Genomic DNA, 17,679 nt, shown 5'->3' on the forward strand with positions numbered 1-17,679 from the left:
ACTGGAGGGCAGGGAGGAATGAACAGGCAGAACACACAGGATTTTAGGGCAGTAAAACTACCATGTGCGAAACTGTCAGGGTAAATAATGTAATTATACATTTATCCAAACCCACAGAATGCACCATAGGAAGCGTGAACCTGAATGTAAACTATGAACTTCGAGTTATAATGACTTTCAACGTAGGTTCACCAACTGTCAAACGTACTACTCTGGTGCGGGATGCTGACAGTGGGGAGGTCTGTGCACGTGGATGCAGGGGGTATACAGAAACTCTGTGTACTTCCCGCTCTATTTCTCTGACACTAAAACTGCTCTAAAAACTACAGGGGTCAATGAGCTGACTCAAAGAAGGCACCCTGAACTCTTGCACTGAGCCTTGCAGAGCTAGGGGATCAGGCCTCTCGACAAGACCTGATCTCAGAGAACAGGCAAGTGGGGAGGTGCTCTTCACGCTTGCTGTGTCCCCATCCCCCACACACCACGGCCCCTTGAATCACCAGCACCTCCTCTGTCCCACAATAGTCAGAGTCCACTTTTATGATCTGCTTATCTTCAAAGCAAATCCAATCAGATCTGATAATGCCAATTCCCAGGCTCCAGGGCTCAAGCTCTGAATTACCAAGACCCACAAGCAGTCCAATCATTGGTCAAAGGCCACCTTTGCTGGGAAGGAATTATGGGTCAGAGATTACTTATCTAGGAGGTGGAGGAATAGAGAGGGGCCTAGAATCTTCCATGAAACCCCACCGTTGTGTATCAAAGCCAAGTGGAGACAAATTCAGCCCTGCTCTGAGCTTCTTCCAAAAGGAACGCCCGAGAGCTCGGGATGAACACCTTGCCCCTGCCCAGTCCACCAGCAGAACCAGAGAAGACTCGTCCAGAAGTTCTTTATCCCAACTAGTCCAATTCCTTGGGCAGATCCCCTCTCTCCCCTTTTGGGATCTGTCCCCCATCTGTACAAAGAGTTTAAACTGCTCTAATTTGTAGATCAATACAAACCTTTTTTTTTTTTTAGTTTATGTGCAAGTTGGCTTTTCTGTATTTGCATGAAAAATTAAAGTTAGTGGTGACTCCCTGGCCCACTCCTGGCTGCTGAAGTAAAGATTCCTTACACCACCACAGACAATTTATTCTTTATTGATTAAAAATGAAGGAAACATGCAGCAAAATACAAAGTCAAAGAAAGGGGGGTCAAATATTTTACATCTTCCGTAATCTAGCATACATCAAAAGGAGAACCTCTATTTATTGATTCACCATTATTCTATACTCCAGATTATTAAATAGTATCAGCTGGCTCTAGGATTTGGTTCAAAACTTAAGCAAAAACCCAAACAAATCCAATAGTCATTCGGAAAGACCATACATTTCACAAACAGCATTGGCACGTGTTCCTTTGTGCTAAAATCAGTCCCTACCCCAGGGACCAGGGAATCCTGGAAATCTCAGGACAGAGGTGGGCCCTGAACACCCACCACTCCTGAAAAGGAGCGAGGTCTCACTAGGTCACGTGCTGTCCCACCTGGGAAGTTTCTGTTCACTTAATTTTATCAGCATCACTGCGCAAGTCAGCAAAGAGTCCACCGTACATCATGCAGAAGAAAGAACACAGTCCTAGGGCTCGGTGACTGCCTCCTAATTCCCAGCAGGGCAAGAAATGAACTGAAAGGAAGGAGAGAGCCCCAGCCCACTCCCACTGTCACGGCCATCCCTCTGCGGTTCACAGGTGATGGCTGGCTGGAGAAACTGGCCCGATGGTGGGCGGCTGCTTAACCCCCGCCTGGGCTGCGGATCACCTCCAAACAGAAAGCCAGAGCAGTGATGCCACGCCCCCTGGATTCATAAACAAGTAACTATGATGGGCTTATTTGACACCAAAACACAGACTATATATGGTAAGCCACTAGTCTTGTGCCAGAGACACTACCTCTTTTTCAAACGTATTCCTACTTCCCTGTCCTCATTCCCGCTACCCACTTTCAAAAACAAACAAACAAACAAACAGAAAACAAAGAAAAAGGAAAAGCTAAATCTTCTTTCCAACAAGCCAATCAACCTCTTCCTTCCGTCCCGACTGGGCAGGCTCCCTCCGATTACCAGTCCCGCTGGGACCAAGGGCTTTGGTGTCTGATCCTCTAGTCCCCTTTCTTCCCAAAGCCCGTCTCAACCTCATCCTCTCACCTGCTCCCAACATCCGCCCCCTTCCCAACATGCCTTTGTACCCCGGTAGGTGAAGAAAGCTCTAGGTGAAGAAAGCTCGTGACTCAAACGACAAGCTCAGGATGAAACAAGAACTGCGACAAGTCAACCGTGGGGGAAACTTCCAGAGATGCGCCAAGAGGGAATCAGGCGAAGCGACCTTGTTACTCACAGACCAACAATGCGGAAAGGACTGAAGCCACTTGGGGAGAGGTGGCTCTTCCCACTTCCAGGGGCCAACAACCCTGTCTGTGTGTCTTTAAGGCCAGATTGAGGGCCCCTTTCCTATACAAAGTGAGGGCTTTTTGCAGTTAGACAAAGGCCGGCTGTGAAACAGTAGGAAAAAAAAATTAACCCCACTGATTATTCACATATTGCATTATGAGTGCTCTTTTTTTTAAAACCTAAAGAATAATTTATATTATTTCTGTAGAAAATCAAATGAATACTGTCTACTCAGAAATCCTAAGTCACGGCACATGTGGTTTCCGTTTCCGTGGCGGTCGGGTTCAGAGCGCCCCAGAGGGTGAGTGCAGGGGGCGCAGAGGGGGCCTCTCCGGCCAGCACGAGGCTCCATATTGCTGTAGAAATCTCAGCCTCTGTCTGCCTCCCCATGACTCCGAGGCCAGGCAAACTGATTTTCACAGGAGGCGTGAGGAGTAGTTTTTCTTCAACTTAACTTTTTAAATTCTGAAAATAAATTAACTTCCACAATGATATGAGTTATGATTTTTCTGTCCAAAAACCACTGCTGGGAAAATTCACTTTTTCAAGCCAAGACTTGATGTGTTCCAAGCTCCCCGGTGAAGGATCCGATGGCCGAAGGTGGACTAGTCCGACGTCCTGCACCAGCTGAAGTTAAGGCTCGCTTCCCTTTCTGGAGGGAGCAGTGAAGAGGGGGCCTGAGAGCAGCTTCCACAAAATGCTTAGAAACAGCACGAACAAAACTAAAAGACAGTTTCGGCCGCCTCCGCCCGAGACTGTGCTTTTCCCTAACAAAGGCTGCTAGAATACACACCAGATACAAAAAAAAATCCCTAAATTAAATTCTCTGGGCTCCAGCTGAACAGTCCATTGTTCATGGCTACTTCAGTGGGGTACAGGGATATCCCACGATGCCCAGAGCCTGGCGGGTGCGGGCAAACGGGCGGCCCGGGAGGCCCAGTGCAGCTGCTACTTCCCAGCCGGCGCCATCGCTGGAGTAAGGCAAGGTGAGCTGAAGGCTGTCCCTTCTGGGCTGGGGCGCACGGGCCACTCCTCAGACGGAGGGAGACTGGGCGTGGGCAGTACGTTTCCGAAGGAATTCTTTAAAGGGATGCTGGCCACAGGTGACCTAACTTTCCTCTCCCTGTGGGAAAGGGGGGATGGAGGCAGGAGAACATAAAGAGAGAGTCCTAAAGCTCCTATCTGGGAGGTTGCTGCTGGGTTCTTTGGCAGTAGTGGGTTAGGCCAACGGAAGCGACAGAGATGCGCATGTGTGGGCTCTCCTGAGACCTCCTCGTCCAGGGCTGGGTTTAGCTGATGCTGAGCTGCGCAAATCCGATGAGTTTATTGTCATCGGGAATATCCGAGCCTTCGACACCAGATGCCTATGGAACAACAAAATGAGAAGCTGTGGCTACTTCTAAACAGATGGCAGGTGACAATTAAAACTGATATGGGGCCCTAGCAGGTTGGCTCAGTGGTAGAGCGTTGGCCTGGCATGCAGAAGTCCCGGGTTCGATTCCCAGCCAGGGCACACAGGAGAAGTGCCCATCTGCTTCTCCACCCCTCCCCCTCTCCTTCCTCTGTCTCTCTCTTCCCCTCCCGCAGCGAGGCTCCATTGGAGCAAAGATGGCCCGGGCACTGGGGATGGCTTCTTGGCCTCTGCCCCAGGCGCTAGAGTGGCTCTGGTCGCAGCAAAGCAACGCCCCAGAGGGGCAGAGCGTCGCCCCCTGGTGGGCGTGCCGGGTGGATCCCAGTCGGGCACATGCGGGAGTCTGTCTGACTGTCTCTCCCTGTTTCCAGCTTCAGAAAAAAGAAAAAAAAAAACAAACAAAAAAACTGATATGGGGACTGTGGGAAGGCAGGCAGTGGGGGACAGGTCCCTGAGATAGAAACAGGAGGCAGGAGACAGGGTCTCTTCCAGAAAGGATGGGGGATGGGCATGTGTCCGGAGTCAAACTGCCTCACAATCTCTACTGAGGACAGTCAGGGCCTGGGCCAGGAGGCTTCCTGGGAGGGGCAGAAGAAGGGAGCCCCCTCGGAGGGAGACTCCGCCCAGGGCCTTGCGGAGGCAGTGACGTGAACACAGGTCCCGGTATTTTACAGTTCTCATCCCCCGGAGGCTGTGGAAGCTGGTCTACAGGGCGGCTGGCTGGAAAAAGGGAGATGGTTTAATGAGGAAGGGATGAGTACCAGTTTGAAAGTGACAGATCGATTTGACTGAGGTTCTTCCACAATTTTCTGCAAATTAGCTGCCACTGTAATCACACAAACAGAGAAAGTAATGAGAAGCTTAGTAAATCCACTTTCAACCATATTTTAAGCAGTTCAATGGTAGTTTAGAATCTTCTATGTACAATTAAAATAGAAGCAGAAAGTTAAGTCACTGCCAAGTTAAAGTATCTTTTACATTCAACTCCCAAGTAGCACAAATAAATCTCGAATCATGGTCAAATGAGCCTTAAGATGCTGTATTAACTTAGGAAAGACACTCAGGTGAAAGAGGCATGATTTGCCACTTTCTGACCAGAGAGTTGGCAAACCAGGGCCTGTGGCCTATTTCTGTTCTGTCTGCGAGCTCAGAATGACTTAAAAACAATGAAGACTGGATATGACCCACAAAGCCTAAACTAGTACTCTGAATCTTTACTGACTTGCCCTAGACATTGGTCTTTAAGAATATGTCCCCTGCCTGACCAGGTGGTGACGCAGTGGATAGAGCACTGGACTGGGATGTGGAAGGACCCAGGTTCAAGACTCCGAGGTCGCCAGCTTGAGCGCGGGCTCATCTGGCTTGAGCAAAAAGCTCACCAGCCTGGACCCAGGGTCGCTGGCTCCAGCAAGGGGTTACTCGGTCTGCTGAAGGCCCGCGGTCAAGGCACATATGCGAAAGCAATCAATGAACAACTAAGAAGTCACAACGCGCAACGAAAAACTGATTGATGCTTCTCATCTCTCCGTTCCTATCTGTCTATCCCTCTCTCTGACTCGCTCTGTCTCTGTAAATAAATAAATTAATTAATAAATTAAAAAAAAAAAAAAAAAAAGAATATGTCCCTATGGCCAGACTGTGCCTTTTCTTACTTCCTGCTTTTTCTAGGACTGTATCTCTAAAGAATTTTTTGCCTATCTCTTAGCTCCACAGGGTAGAGTTCATCCTCCAAAATGGATTAGACATGGCCAAGCTTACTTTACCTTGTGACTTTTGTCCTCACTTCTACTGGAGTCTCCCAGAGACCTGGGTAGGCTTTCACTACCACTGGAGGTCACAAAGCACATTCAGAAGTGACATTTTCTTTTTTGTAAGAAACTGTCCCCAATGAGTCATTTCAGCCAAGCCAAGAATCATCCCAAGAACCACTGGCATGCTCAATGCAATGAAAGTCTGGCTCTCTTGGTCCTAAGTGCAGAGACAGACACACAGGGGCAAAGAATGACTTACCTATGACTAAATCCCTCCCATCGACCAGGCCCGCAGAAATCAGCTCCTGAGAGACACCCTCCGCTGTATCTGCAAGAACAAAGAAGGCACTCCATTTCTTGCGCGTGCACAGCACGCTAGCTCTCAGCACAGGTGTCCGCACTGCCAGACTTTAGCTGCTAAATCTACAGAACCAATAGGTGGGGGGATCTTCCTCTCACACAAAGTTTTCCAACCACTAAGATTACCTCAAGTGAGGGATTCTCACAGATCAGCTACAGGGCAAGGTGACACACCCAGACAGCAACGATCAGCTCAATGTACAAGTAACTTTCTAAATAATGGTGTCACTTGGGTGGGTTTCAGGCCTTTGCTGGGAGAGCACCCAGCAGGGATTCTGCAGTGGAAACTCCCATCCGAGGGCAGCCCTGGACCAGAGCCCGATGAGCTGAGACAAGACGACGCGTCTGCAACGTCTCCAGGGCAAATAAAACCATGATATTTTTTTCTCAATTAAATTTTGAAAAACCAAAAGGATATCTCTTGTTTTGGGGGATCATACCCCAAGTTTTTTGCTAAAATCACTTTTTATTATGATGAGCTTTTCTTTATATCTAATTATTTTGAGTGGTATAATCTGAACAATGGGTGTAAAGAGAAACTAAAAGGATGAAGAGAGAGTATCTCCAGCCTGACCAGGCAGTGGCGCAGTGGATAGAGCGTCGGACTGGAATGCGGAGGACGCAGGTTTGAGACCTTGAAGTTGCCAGTGTGAGCGCGGGCTCATCTGGTTTGAGCAAAAAGCTCACCAGCCTGGACCCAAGGTCGCTGGCTTGAGCAAGGGGTTACTTGGTCTGCTGAAGGCCCACGGTCAAGGCACTTTTGAGAAAGCAATCAGTGAACAACTAAGGTGTTGCAACAAAAAACTAGTGACTGATGCTTCTCATCTCTTTCCGTTACTGTCTGTCTGTCTCTGTGAAAAAAAAAAAAAAAAAGAGAGTATCCCCAATTAATCTCGCCTGCAACTGACTCAGTGCTGCCCCTACCGAGGAGCCTCAAAGAGGGAACGGGAGGACCTCAGGAAGGGGTGTGCACACTTGTGCAGACAACCAGTGATTTGAATTAATTCTTGAATATGTGACTCTGCCTGGTTTTTAAAAAATAAGGTGAGCCCTGGCTGGTTGGCTCAGTGGTAGAGTGTCGGCCTGGCGTGCAGGAGTCCCAGGTTCGATTCCCGGCCAGGGCACACAGGAGAAGCACCCATCTGCTTCTCCACCCCTCCCCCTCTCCTTCCTCTCTGTCTCTCTCTTCCCCTCCTGCAGCCGAGGCTCCATTGGAGCAAAGATGACCTGGGTGCTGAGGATGGCTCCATGGCCTCTGCCTCAGGTGCTAGAGTGGCTCTGGTCACAACAGAGCGACGCCCCGGATGGGCAGAGCATCACCCCCTGGTGGGCATGCCGGGTGGATCCCAGTTGGGCGCATGTGGGAGTCTGTCTGACTGCCTCCCAGTTTCCAGCTTCAGAAAAATACAAAAAAACAAACAAACAAACAAAAAGTAAGGTGAACACACCTCTGTACATCTGCATCTACTCTCCCTGATAGTTAGTTGCTGATGAGACCCAGAGAGCAGGAAGACTGAGCATGGCACCAAGGACAGGTAGGTATGTGTCTGCTGAGAGTTAGTTGCTGATGAGACCGAGACAGCAGGAAGACTGAGCATGGCACCAAGGACAGGTAGGTATGTGTCTGCTGAGAGTTGCTGATGAGACCCAGACAGCAGGAAGATTGAGCATGGCACCAAGGACAGGTAGGTATGTGTCTGCTGCTGGCCACTCCCCAAATCTGAACCCTGAGTGACAAACAGGGAGAAGTTCACGGCCAGAAACTATGCACAACTGGCTCAGTTTCAGCCTCAGGAGACAGGAGACTGGGTGCCTTGTTTCTTCTTTATTGTCAGGGAGAACACCAAGTCCAGTGATAAGAGCAGGACTTCGCACTATGACAGGTGTGGGTTTGAATTCCGGCTATACCGCTTTCCAGCTGTTTGAACTGCAACAAGCTGTTTCACCTCTCTTGATTTCATCATCCGTACGATGTTGATAATAATGTTTATTTAGGGGTCTGTTTTGAGAATTTAATGAGATAATGTGCATTATCTGAGCACACGCCTGGCCTACAATAAGCAGAAAATTAGAGCTATTCTAATTACTGTCGCTATAATATAGCTGATCCTTGAACAATGCGGAGGGTGTGGGTAGGTTAGAGTCTGACCGCCGCTGCAGTCGAAAATCCGTGTATAACTCTGGTCTCCCCACAACACTTAACCACAAATAGCCTACTGCTGACTGGAAGCCTTACCAATAACAGTCAAGTAATGCATATTTTGTATGTTTTATGTGTTATATATTGTATTCTAATAATAAAGTAGAGAAAAGAAAATGTTATTAAGAAAATCGGAAGACAAAATACATTCACAGTATTTACTGAAAAAAACCCGTGTAGACTGGGCGGTGGCGCAGTGGATAAAGTGTCGGACTGGGATGCAGAAGACCCAGGTTTGAGACCCCGAGGTCGCCAGCTTGAGCCCAAGGTTGCTGGCTCGAGCAAGGGGTTACATGGTCTGCTGAAGGCCCACAGTCAAGGCACATATGAGAAAGCAATCAATAAACAAGTAAGGTGTTGCAATGCGCAACGAAAAACTAATGATTGATGCTTCTCATCTCTCTGTTCCTGTCTGTCTGTCCCTGTCTATCCCTCTCTCTGTCTCTGTAAAAAAAAAACCCAAAAAAACAAACAAAAAAACCCCCGTGTATAAGTGGACCTACGGAGTTCAAACTCATGCTGTCCACAGGTCAACTGTACTAGGTTTTCTCAATGAAGTCAGTAGTAAATAAATTACATTTTAATTTTATTCACATGCCCCTAAAAATTCTTTGAATCAGGGATATTTTTATCATCCTTTAACATAGTAAAATATATCTATCTCAAGGATGAAAACTTAACACATTTCACTAAACAAATCAGAAGTTATTTTGTTTCCAATGTTTTTGATAACTCACCTCTTCCAGGAGTAAATTCAAATCGAATATCATTTAGTTCTTTCTTGGAATTCCTATGGGAAAAAAACCAGAATGTGTGAAGTCAGTTTCTGAATTTACGCACAAGACTCTGCCAACATATATCAGGAAAGCTGTACCTCAAGAAGGATTGTGGCCCTGGCGGTTGGCTCAGCGGTAGAGTGTTGGCCTGGTGTGTATAAGTCCCAGGTTCAATTCCTGGCCAGGGCACACAGGAGAAGCACCCATCTGCTTCTCTACCCTTCCCCCTCTCCTTTCTCTCTATCTCTCTCTTCCCCTTCCCACAGCCAAGGCTCCACTGGAGCCAAATTGGCCCAGGCGCTGAGGACAGCTCCATGGCCTCCACCTCAGGCGCTAGAATGGCTCCGGTTGCATTGGAGCAAAGACCCAGATGAGCAAAGCATTGTCCCCTAGTGGGCATGCTGGGTGGATCCCGGTTGGGCACAAGCAGTCTGCCTCTCTGTCTCTCTGTTTCTCACTTCAGAAAAATACAAAAAATAAATAAAATGACTGGTTTGTTCCAATAGATCATATGATTGATCCTAATGGGATAAGAAAAAACTTTAGAAGTAGTTTTTAGATTGGAAATAATGGATAGGTAGGATCTGGGCAGTCTGAGAAGACAGAAAAACAATTGGGCCCATATAGGCAGAGTTAATACATGACTCCATACACTCACACATGTGACTGGTGAGGACAATGACAGCACTCACTCACCACACACACCATGCACCAAGATTAACCAGGCTCCCTGGAGGCTCTGGTTGAAGGTGGAGAAATCAGAACATTATGTCTAACGGCACACATATCTGATCACTGAGGACCCAAATCCATTTTATCTAAGCAATGCAGAGGGCTTAGGTCTATCTGACAAATACCTGAGGATGTTCCTGAAATTGAGCTTAAAATACAGCTTCCCATTTCCAAAACAATCTGCCCCCACTGATTCTGTCCCTTGCACTGCTTTCTCTGCACATTTGTGTATCTACAGACTTACACTTCTGCATGTACACTACCTGAACTTTGTTTTTAGCTATGCTAGTAAATAACTCAAATCAACTTCCAATCTAGACTCAATTATCAAGTGAAGTATTTCGTTTTCTGCTTTCTTGGTATACTTCCACAATAGCTAAGAATGCTATAGATAGTCTGCTAGCTACCTAATTGTTCAATCTATTTGTTCCCGAAGCTCATTGAAATTGAGATAAAATGTCAGGCATCACTTTACTGATTTAACTGACTTGCCAAGCACAAATACCTTTAAAGACAATATACTATTTGGCCTAAATCTATTCTACTCTTTTAACTTCAAAGTCTTCATCACTGACAGTAAGAGTCAAGCCTCGCCCTCTATACATAGGACTGCAACATAGTCCATTAAGAAACCACCCTCTCGCCCTGGCTGGATAGCTTGGTTGGCCAGAGCATCCCCCCAAGTGTAGAGGTTGCCGGTTTGATCCCTGGTCAGGGCACATATAGGAACAGACTGATGTTCCTGTCTCTCTCTCTCTCTCTGTCTCTTTCTCTCCCCCTTCCTCCTCCCAAAACTCAATAAAGCAAACACTAAAAAAAGAAAAAAGAAAAAAACCACCCTCTTAAAAAGCTGACCACATCAATTATAAGTCTCTTCCTGAAGCACAAGTCAAAGAGGATTCCTGTACTGTCTACTGACTGCTATACCTACTGACTGCTATACCTACTGACTGCTGTAACTACTGACTGCTATACCTACTGACTGCTGTAACTACTGACTGCTATACCTACTGACTGCTGTAACTACTGACTGCTATAAGACATCAAAACATTTTCAAAAAGAGATAAGTGGTTTTCTTTATGTACAATGTAAGTAGGATGAGATTACTACAACATTCTATTAATTCAGAACTGTTTGAGATGAGACAAGGTGTAGTGAGCAGACTTCTATGAAGGAAAGGAACCAAATCTGCTTCCTTCACATCTGTGGCCTACTTCATTGCTCCTAGTGGTAAAAACAAAACATTCTCAAAACAGCTCTTGCTACCTCTCTACTTCTAATCAGTGTCAGACTGAGAAGATGACTAGGAATTCATAGGTGGAAGGAGGAACAGTCAATGTAATTTAGTAGAACTCTTGACTATCCTGGTAAGAATGCTCTGGAATCCTAATCCAACTGCCTGCAAAGAGAGGGAGGTTTAACGTGAACAGACTACCTATGGCGCTTCCTCTGAGCAATCTGTCATGGCCACCCAGAAGCATCAGCTTAGAGCACTTGCTTTAAAATAAAGAAACAGGCCTGACCTGTGGTGGCGCAGTGGATAAAGCGTCGACCTAGAAATGCTGAGGTCACCGGTTCGAAACCCTGGGCTTGCCTGGTCAAGGCACATATGGGAGTTGATGCTTCCAGCTCCTCCCCCTTCTCTCTCTCTCTGTCTCTCCTCTCTCTCTCTCTCTCTCTCTGTCTCTCCCTCTCCTCTTTAAAATGAATAAAATAAAGAAACAGACCAAATACATGCTTAGAGGTCTCCCCTTTCATTGTTAAGAACAAGGCCTTCATTCAATCTATCATAGTCAGAAAGCACTCCACTCTTGGGTTAGCTGATCTCAGAGTCCAGGATATATATATATATATATTTTGTATTTTTCTGAAGTTGGAAACAGGGAGGCAGTCAGACTCCTGCATGCGCCCAACCGGGATCCACCCGGCATGTCCACCAGGGGGGCGATGCTCTGTCCATCTGGGGCGAAGCTCTGTTGCAACCAGAGCCATTCTAGCACCTGAGGCAGAGGCCACAGAGCCATCCTCAGTGCCCAGGCCAACTTTGCTCCAATGGAGCCTTGGCTGCGGGAGGGGAAGAGAGAGACAGAGAGGAAGGAGAGGGGGAGGGGTGGAAAAGCAGATAGGCACCTCTCCTGTGTGCCCTGGCCAGAAATCGAACCCGGGACTCCTGCACGCCAGGCTGACACTCTACCACTGAGCCAACCGGCCAGGGCCAGAGTCCAGGATATTTATATGGTTACAATCACAAGACTAATTTTCATATAAGCCAACTTCATGCTGCTCCCTTAGAAGCTGTTCCTCATTTAAAGACCGTATTCCTAACCTACACTATCTATATCGCAAAAGCACAAATTTGTCACTATTAATGGAGAAACAACTAAAAGAATGTACCAGTTGGCCTGCTGACATCAGGGCCTCGCTTGCTACTATTTCTGAGGGAAATACTACACCTGCAGACAAACAGCACACGATCCCATCCGGCTCCTCTCAGGCACAGACAGCTCAGGTACAGAACAAGGAGTCACTTTCGAAGAGAAAACAGCATGTGCAGAGTATCAGAAAACAACCAGAACAAAGCTGTCTACTTACCTTAATCTTAGTACGAGGCTGATGGGGATCCTGGTTTCTTGTGAAGCTGCTCCTGAACCTCCTGAAGACTGAGCCTAAACACAGTGAAAGGCGGAAAGTCAGTGCCGAGACCATCAGGCACGGGGGTGACCGCTGGTCGTCTGCACAGGAACTGTCCACTTGCAGCATTTTCTCCTTCTCCAGGTGAGGCCATCCCAGGCCCTTGGGTGGGAGGATTTGCACTCCAGGGAGCAGCAAGAGCTGAAGGCTCGCCTGAGTCACACATGATTGGAAAGATAACCCCAAATCCACATGAAACTGCACATGGCCACAGTTAAAGTTTGCACGTTTTCAGATCTGTATTTCTCTCGGCAAGGGTGAAAACCACAATGCTGGGTCCTTCCCTTTAAAAAATTTGCCCATGTATCCTAGGACGACACATAGGTAGGGTCTAAACTGGCCCCATCGGAAAGCCACCCACCCTGGAGGCTCCAGGTCTTACAGAACGGCTAAACTAATCCTTTCTGAATCGGACAGCCATCTCTTGCTTACTGGATGATATACATTCTATTTAAGTTGTTTATAAAATGAATCTGATCTTGGCATCAGTCCTCATAAGACAACCTTATCTTTTCTCACATGGTGGCAGAAATGGACAGCTTGGGTGATGAAAAGGTGACAGGAAGCTAGCACCATGACGAACTGGAAGTGCTCAGGGGTCTCCAAAGGCAGACCACCACTGGGGCGTAAAAGAAAAAATCACAACTCCCATTTTTAGTTCTTTCCATATAAAATGTTAGAAAAGCCCGACCAGTGGATAGAGTGTCGGCCTGGGATGCTGAAGACCCAGGTTCAAAACCCCGAGGTAACAGGCTTGAGCACAGGGCTCACCAGTTTGAGTGCGGGGTCAATGGCTTGAGTGTGAGATCACAGGCATGACCTCATGGTCGCTGGCTTGAGTCCAAAGGTCGATGGCTTGAGCAAGGGGTCACTGGCTTGGCCAGAGCACCGTGGTCAAGGCACATGTGAAAAAGTAATCAATGAACAACTAAAGTGCTGTTGCGCAACTATGAGTTGATGCTTCTCATCTCTCTTCCTTCCTCTCAGTCTGTCCCTCCCCTCTCTCTCTACAAAATAAAAATTTTTTAAAAGTTAGAAAAAAATGAAGCCTCTAATACTGAACAAATACCTAGACACGTAAACCCTTCCTCTAACCCTGGAGCAGAGGTCCCACGCTGCGCAGGGTCTCGGGTTTCTTGAGGAAGCAGTGGGAGCCGCAGTGCCCGGGGGCACCGTGGGGCCCTCACTCCCTCAGCTGCTTTCAGAAGCTTCTGTGCGCCTGATCACATGGATTTACAGATTCTCATATCTCATTTTAATATGAGCAACCCTCACAAAATTGACAAGTATCTTTAAAAGAGTAACACAGGAAAATCATGAATGGGAGACAGTATCAATAAATAACACAAATGCAAGTGAGCAAAAGAGAACAGGTAACGAACTTCCTAGTGTCAACGTAACTGTCAGCTGCCTTATGAAGTCAACAGAATAATAATCTAATAAAAAGCTGACAATAAATTAACTCCCAGATTTTTGATGTTTGAAATGTTTCCATTGTTAACTTATTGTTATTTTTTGCTTAGAAACCTGTATGATCCTTATAAAACTCTCTTATCTGCATACATTTAACAGTGTGAAAAAAGAATTCTAACTTGTTTCAAAATCTCCCAAGACATCAACCTTATACACTGGGTCATGTCCCACATCCCTCCACGCTCTACAGCAGGGGTCCCCAAACTGCGGCCCCCTGAGGCCACTTATCCGGCCCCCGCCGTACTTCCGGAAGGGGCACCTCTTTCATTGGTGGTCAGTGAGAGGAGCATAGTTCCCATTGAAATACTGGTCAGTTTGTTGATTTAAATTTACTTGTTCTTTATTTTAAATACTGTATTTGTTCCCGTTTTGTTTTTTTACTTTAAAATAAGATATGTGCAGTGTGCATAGGGATTTGTTCATAGTTTTTTTATAGTCTGGCCCTCCAACGGTCTGAGGGACAGTGAACTGGCCCCCTGTGAAAAAAGTTTGGGGACCCCTGCTCTACAGCGTCGTGGAAGACCAGTCGCGAAGTGGGCCTGCCTCACCTGAGCTGGTCTGGCGGGCTCCGCAGGAACGGGGACCGGGACCGGAACCGGAACCGGGACCGGGACCGGGAGGGAGACTTGAGTCGGCTGTGTGGGTGTCGGCCCGGCTGGCTGAGGTAGGAGAGCAGGGGTCTGTTCTGGAACTTGAAGTAAAGTACCCACAGGATCAGTTGTTGGAAACAGCTGTAACAAAAGCACACAGATGCATGTCCTTGAGGAATGTTTCACTCAGCGCCACTTGCATTCTTTTGTTTCTGGCAACTTCCACTGAGCATGGTTGTTTGAGGTTTGGTGATGCGGCAGCATTTATTAGCCGTTCACTTTTATTTTCTTCAGAATAGCCGTTCATTATATCATATTTATTAACTACATCTATCTGTCCCCTTTATTCAGCAAAATTGCATGTCCAAAATACAGATTTAAGTATGCAATACAAAATTATAGAAACTACATTTTTCTTTCTATGTCTAGGAACTGTCCATTACTTATAAAGAAAATCAACCAACAATTCCTTAACATATCTTAAAGGCTTTTTCAAAATGGATATAAAATTTTATAACTAATACAGACATTATATATATTATTTTACATGTCTGAAATATTTTATAAATTCTAATTATGTAACTTGGAGGGCAAAAAGTGAAAAGAAATGAATGCAGTGGCCAAAACTTAGAGTTAAAAGAGAAAAAGCATTAGAAGGGCGATACGAGAGGTCTAACAGCCCATAACAGAGAAACAAAATCAAGGAAGTAAAATTTGGTGTTAATTTAGCTTCATATAGAAGAAACCAAGAGTTATCAAATGTTAATATAATTATTAATACTATTTCAGAATGAAACATGCACATATATGTTTACCAAAAATAAAGACAAAAAGGTTATACAGACCAAAATAATGAGAGACTATGGAGAAGCTAGAAACTTGTGCGTTGCAGGTGGGAACATAAAACAGTGCAGCTATCGGGCAAACACTATGGTGATTCCTAAAAAATTAAAACTAGAACTGCCACAGGATCCAGACATTCCCTTCTGGGTACAGACCCAAAAGAACTGAAAGCAGGAACTCAAATAAGCATTTATGCAGCTAGTCATAGCAGCTTTATTAACAATAACCAAAAGACAGAAGCAATCTGTGTGTTCACCAACAGATGAATGGGTCAATAAAGAGGATACGTGCATACAATGGAGTACTATTCAATCTTAAAACGGAAGTAAGGAAATTCCAATACATGTCACATTTATGGACATTGACAACACTATGCTAAGTGAAATAAGCCGGCCACAAAAAAGATAAATACAGTGTGATTCCACTTATATGATGTCTAGAGTAGTAACATTCAGAGACAAGTGGTGGTTACCCAGAGCTGCAGGGAGGAGAGAATTGAGGAGTTATTGGGGGCAGAGTTTCAGTTCTGCAAGATGAAAAGAATTCTAGAGTTGGGTGGTGGTGATGGCTGCACAACAGTGTGAATGTACTTAATGCCACTGAACTGTACACTTAAAAATGGTGAAGGTAGTCAATTTTGTTATACATATTTTACCATAATTTAAAAATCAACAACAAAGTAATAAGCATGAGAATGTAAGTATGAGCAATGGTAGATGCTATTTAGGTAAAGGAACAAGACTAAAAAGAAAAACTGGATAATCTCTAAAATACCCCCTCATTCAATTTCAGAGAAACTAAAAATTAGTCAAGGTAGTAAGTTAGAGGGTAACAATCTTAAATTTTTCAGTAATGACAAGAACAAAAGGTGTTGCTTGCACACACTTCATGTCTACTCTGGCCAGCGGAGGCTAAGGTAGGTATCCTCTTCATTCAGGGATGCCAGTCATGGTGGCAGAGGCCAGGGAGCCAGCGGACCAAAGAGTGGCTGCTCCTCCTGCTCATATTTCACTGGCTGAAGTAACTGCCACGGCCGCGCATAACCTCAAGTGGCCGGGGAACGCAATTCGATCACATTCCAAGAAGAGGAGTCGCCAGAGATCTTAATGAACAGTTCTAACTGGTATAAACTGTCAGATACGGCCAGTTAATATGCTGAAGTAGTTTTTATTTTTAGTCTTAAACAATATAATACTATGCACACAAATTCTATACATAATCGTGAACCTAAATTGTAAACTATGCACACAAATAAAGTGGAAAAAAGCTACTTTTAAGCACAGGGGCAAGAACAAATTGGTTTAAGAGCCAGACTTGTGCCATTAAAACCAACACTGAGCTCAGAATGCAGATGTTGCCGGTGGAAGAACGCACGACACCGCAGCCAGGAAACGATGCCTCTGTCAGGTCCTGAGAACCGGGCAGGCCGGCCCATCAGGATTCTGTCCAGTGGGGTTCTCCACCACACTGGGGCAGTCACTACAGACACATGAATCTATATAGTTAAGAGGCTGGGGAAAAAATCCAAAAATGTAAAGGTGGCATATGACACATTTCTGGACAGATTAATGCCAAAAAATTACTTTTTACTTCAAGTTGCCCAAGCCAAAAATGTAATTCATAAAGTCAAGCAAACAAGGAGGAACTTTCTGGGTTCTTAGGCCAACTTTTAAAATGAGTGCACAAAGGTCCACTCAAACTCAGAATTGATATATCTGATAAAATCTGACTTGTTTAAAGTCTCATTCCCATTTTGGGCACATTTAAAAAAAATAAGCTAAACATTAAAACCAAACCAAAAGCTCATGTTCTTTAATGAGGTAATAATCACAACCACTTACCTCAGAATTTGATAATTCTTTCACTCGGGGAGACTAAAAGAAATACAAAAAAAAAAAAAAAGCTTGTTAATTCAAAACTCAGGTTACTCGCAGTCAGTTCCAAACTGCACGGAATGTTGAAATGCAAGTCAACTCCGTTTCACTCTGATCCACACATGAACTCACTGGTAACTCTACCGCAAGTTTTCTGGAAAAAGAAAACTGTCATCATACTATTGAATTCCTTGTCCAGGTGGCTGTGCTCACAGTATTTGAAGAAATCACAACTTGACGTTTATAAGCAAACATAATGAGATTGAGTTCTCAGATAGTAGAAAGGTCACATTTTTCAAAGTACAATTCTTACAACTAATTATAAACACATATGCATAATATCCCAGACCAATGTCAACCTTCAAGCTAATTACTTAATACATTCTTAACACAGAGTAATTTTGAGTAAGGGCCTTAATGGAGAAAATTCTTGAACTAAAATTGAAAAACCAATTATAATCTGCCAAATGAAAATAATCTAGGCTAAATTTATTTAAAAAATCAAAACCAGAAGTAATTCTGGATACTACCGAAGAATTAAAAGATAAAA

General features: G+C 45.3%; 1 protein-coding gene across 1 annotated transcript in view; it reads right to left on the reverse strand.

The window, feature by feature from the left end:
- Positions 1–1,124: 1,124 nt before the first annotated feature.
- Positions 1,125–17,679, reverse strand: part of OXSR1 (oxidative stress responsive kinase 1) — a 91,288-nt gene continuing 74,733 nt past the window's right edge. Inside the window, exons 12-18 of the mRNA XM_066350697.1 lie at positions 17,097–17,129; positions 14,371–14,553; positions 12,251–12,324; positions 8,887–8,939; positions 5,849–5,917; positions 4,600–4,664; positions 1,125–3,791 (exon numbers count right to left, since the gene is read on the reverse strand). Coding sequence (XP_066206794.1) covers positions 3,717–3,791; positions 4,600–4,664; positions 5,849–5,917; positions 8,887–8,939; positions 12,251–12,324; positions 14,371–14,553; positions 17,097–17,129 — 552 coding nt within the window. The 3' untranslated portion in view covers positions 1,125–3,716. The remainder of the gene's footprint in view (positions 3,792–4,599; positions 4,665–5,848; positions 5,918–8,886; positions 8,940–12,250; positions 12,325–14,370; positions 14,554–17,096; positions 17,130–17,679) is intronic.

This window comes from Saccopteryx leptura, chromosome 10, assembly GCF_036850995.1.
Source record: "Saccopteryx leptura isolate mSacLep1 chromosome 10, mSacLep1_pri_phased_curated, whole genome shotgun sequence".
NCBI classification, from domain to species: domain Eukaryota; kingdom Metazoa; phylum Chordata; class Mammalia; order Chiroptera; family Emballonuridae; genus Saccopteryx; species Saccopteryx leptura.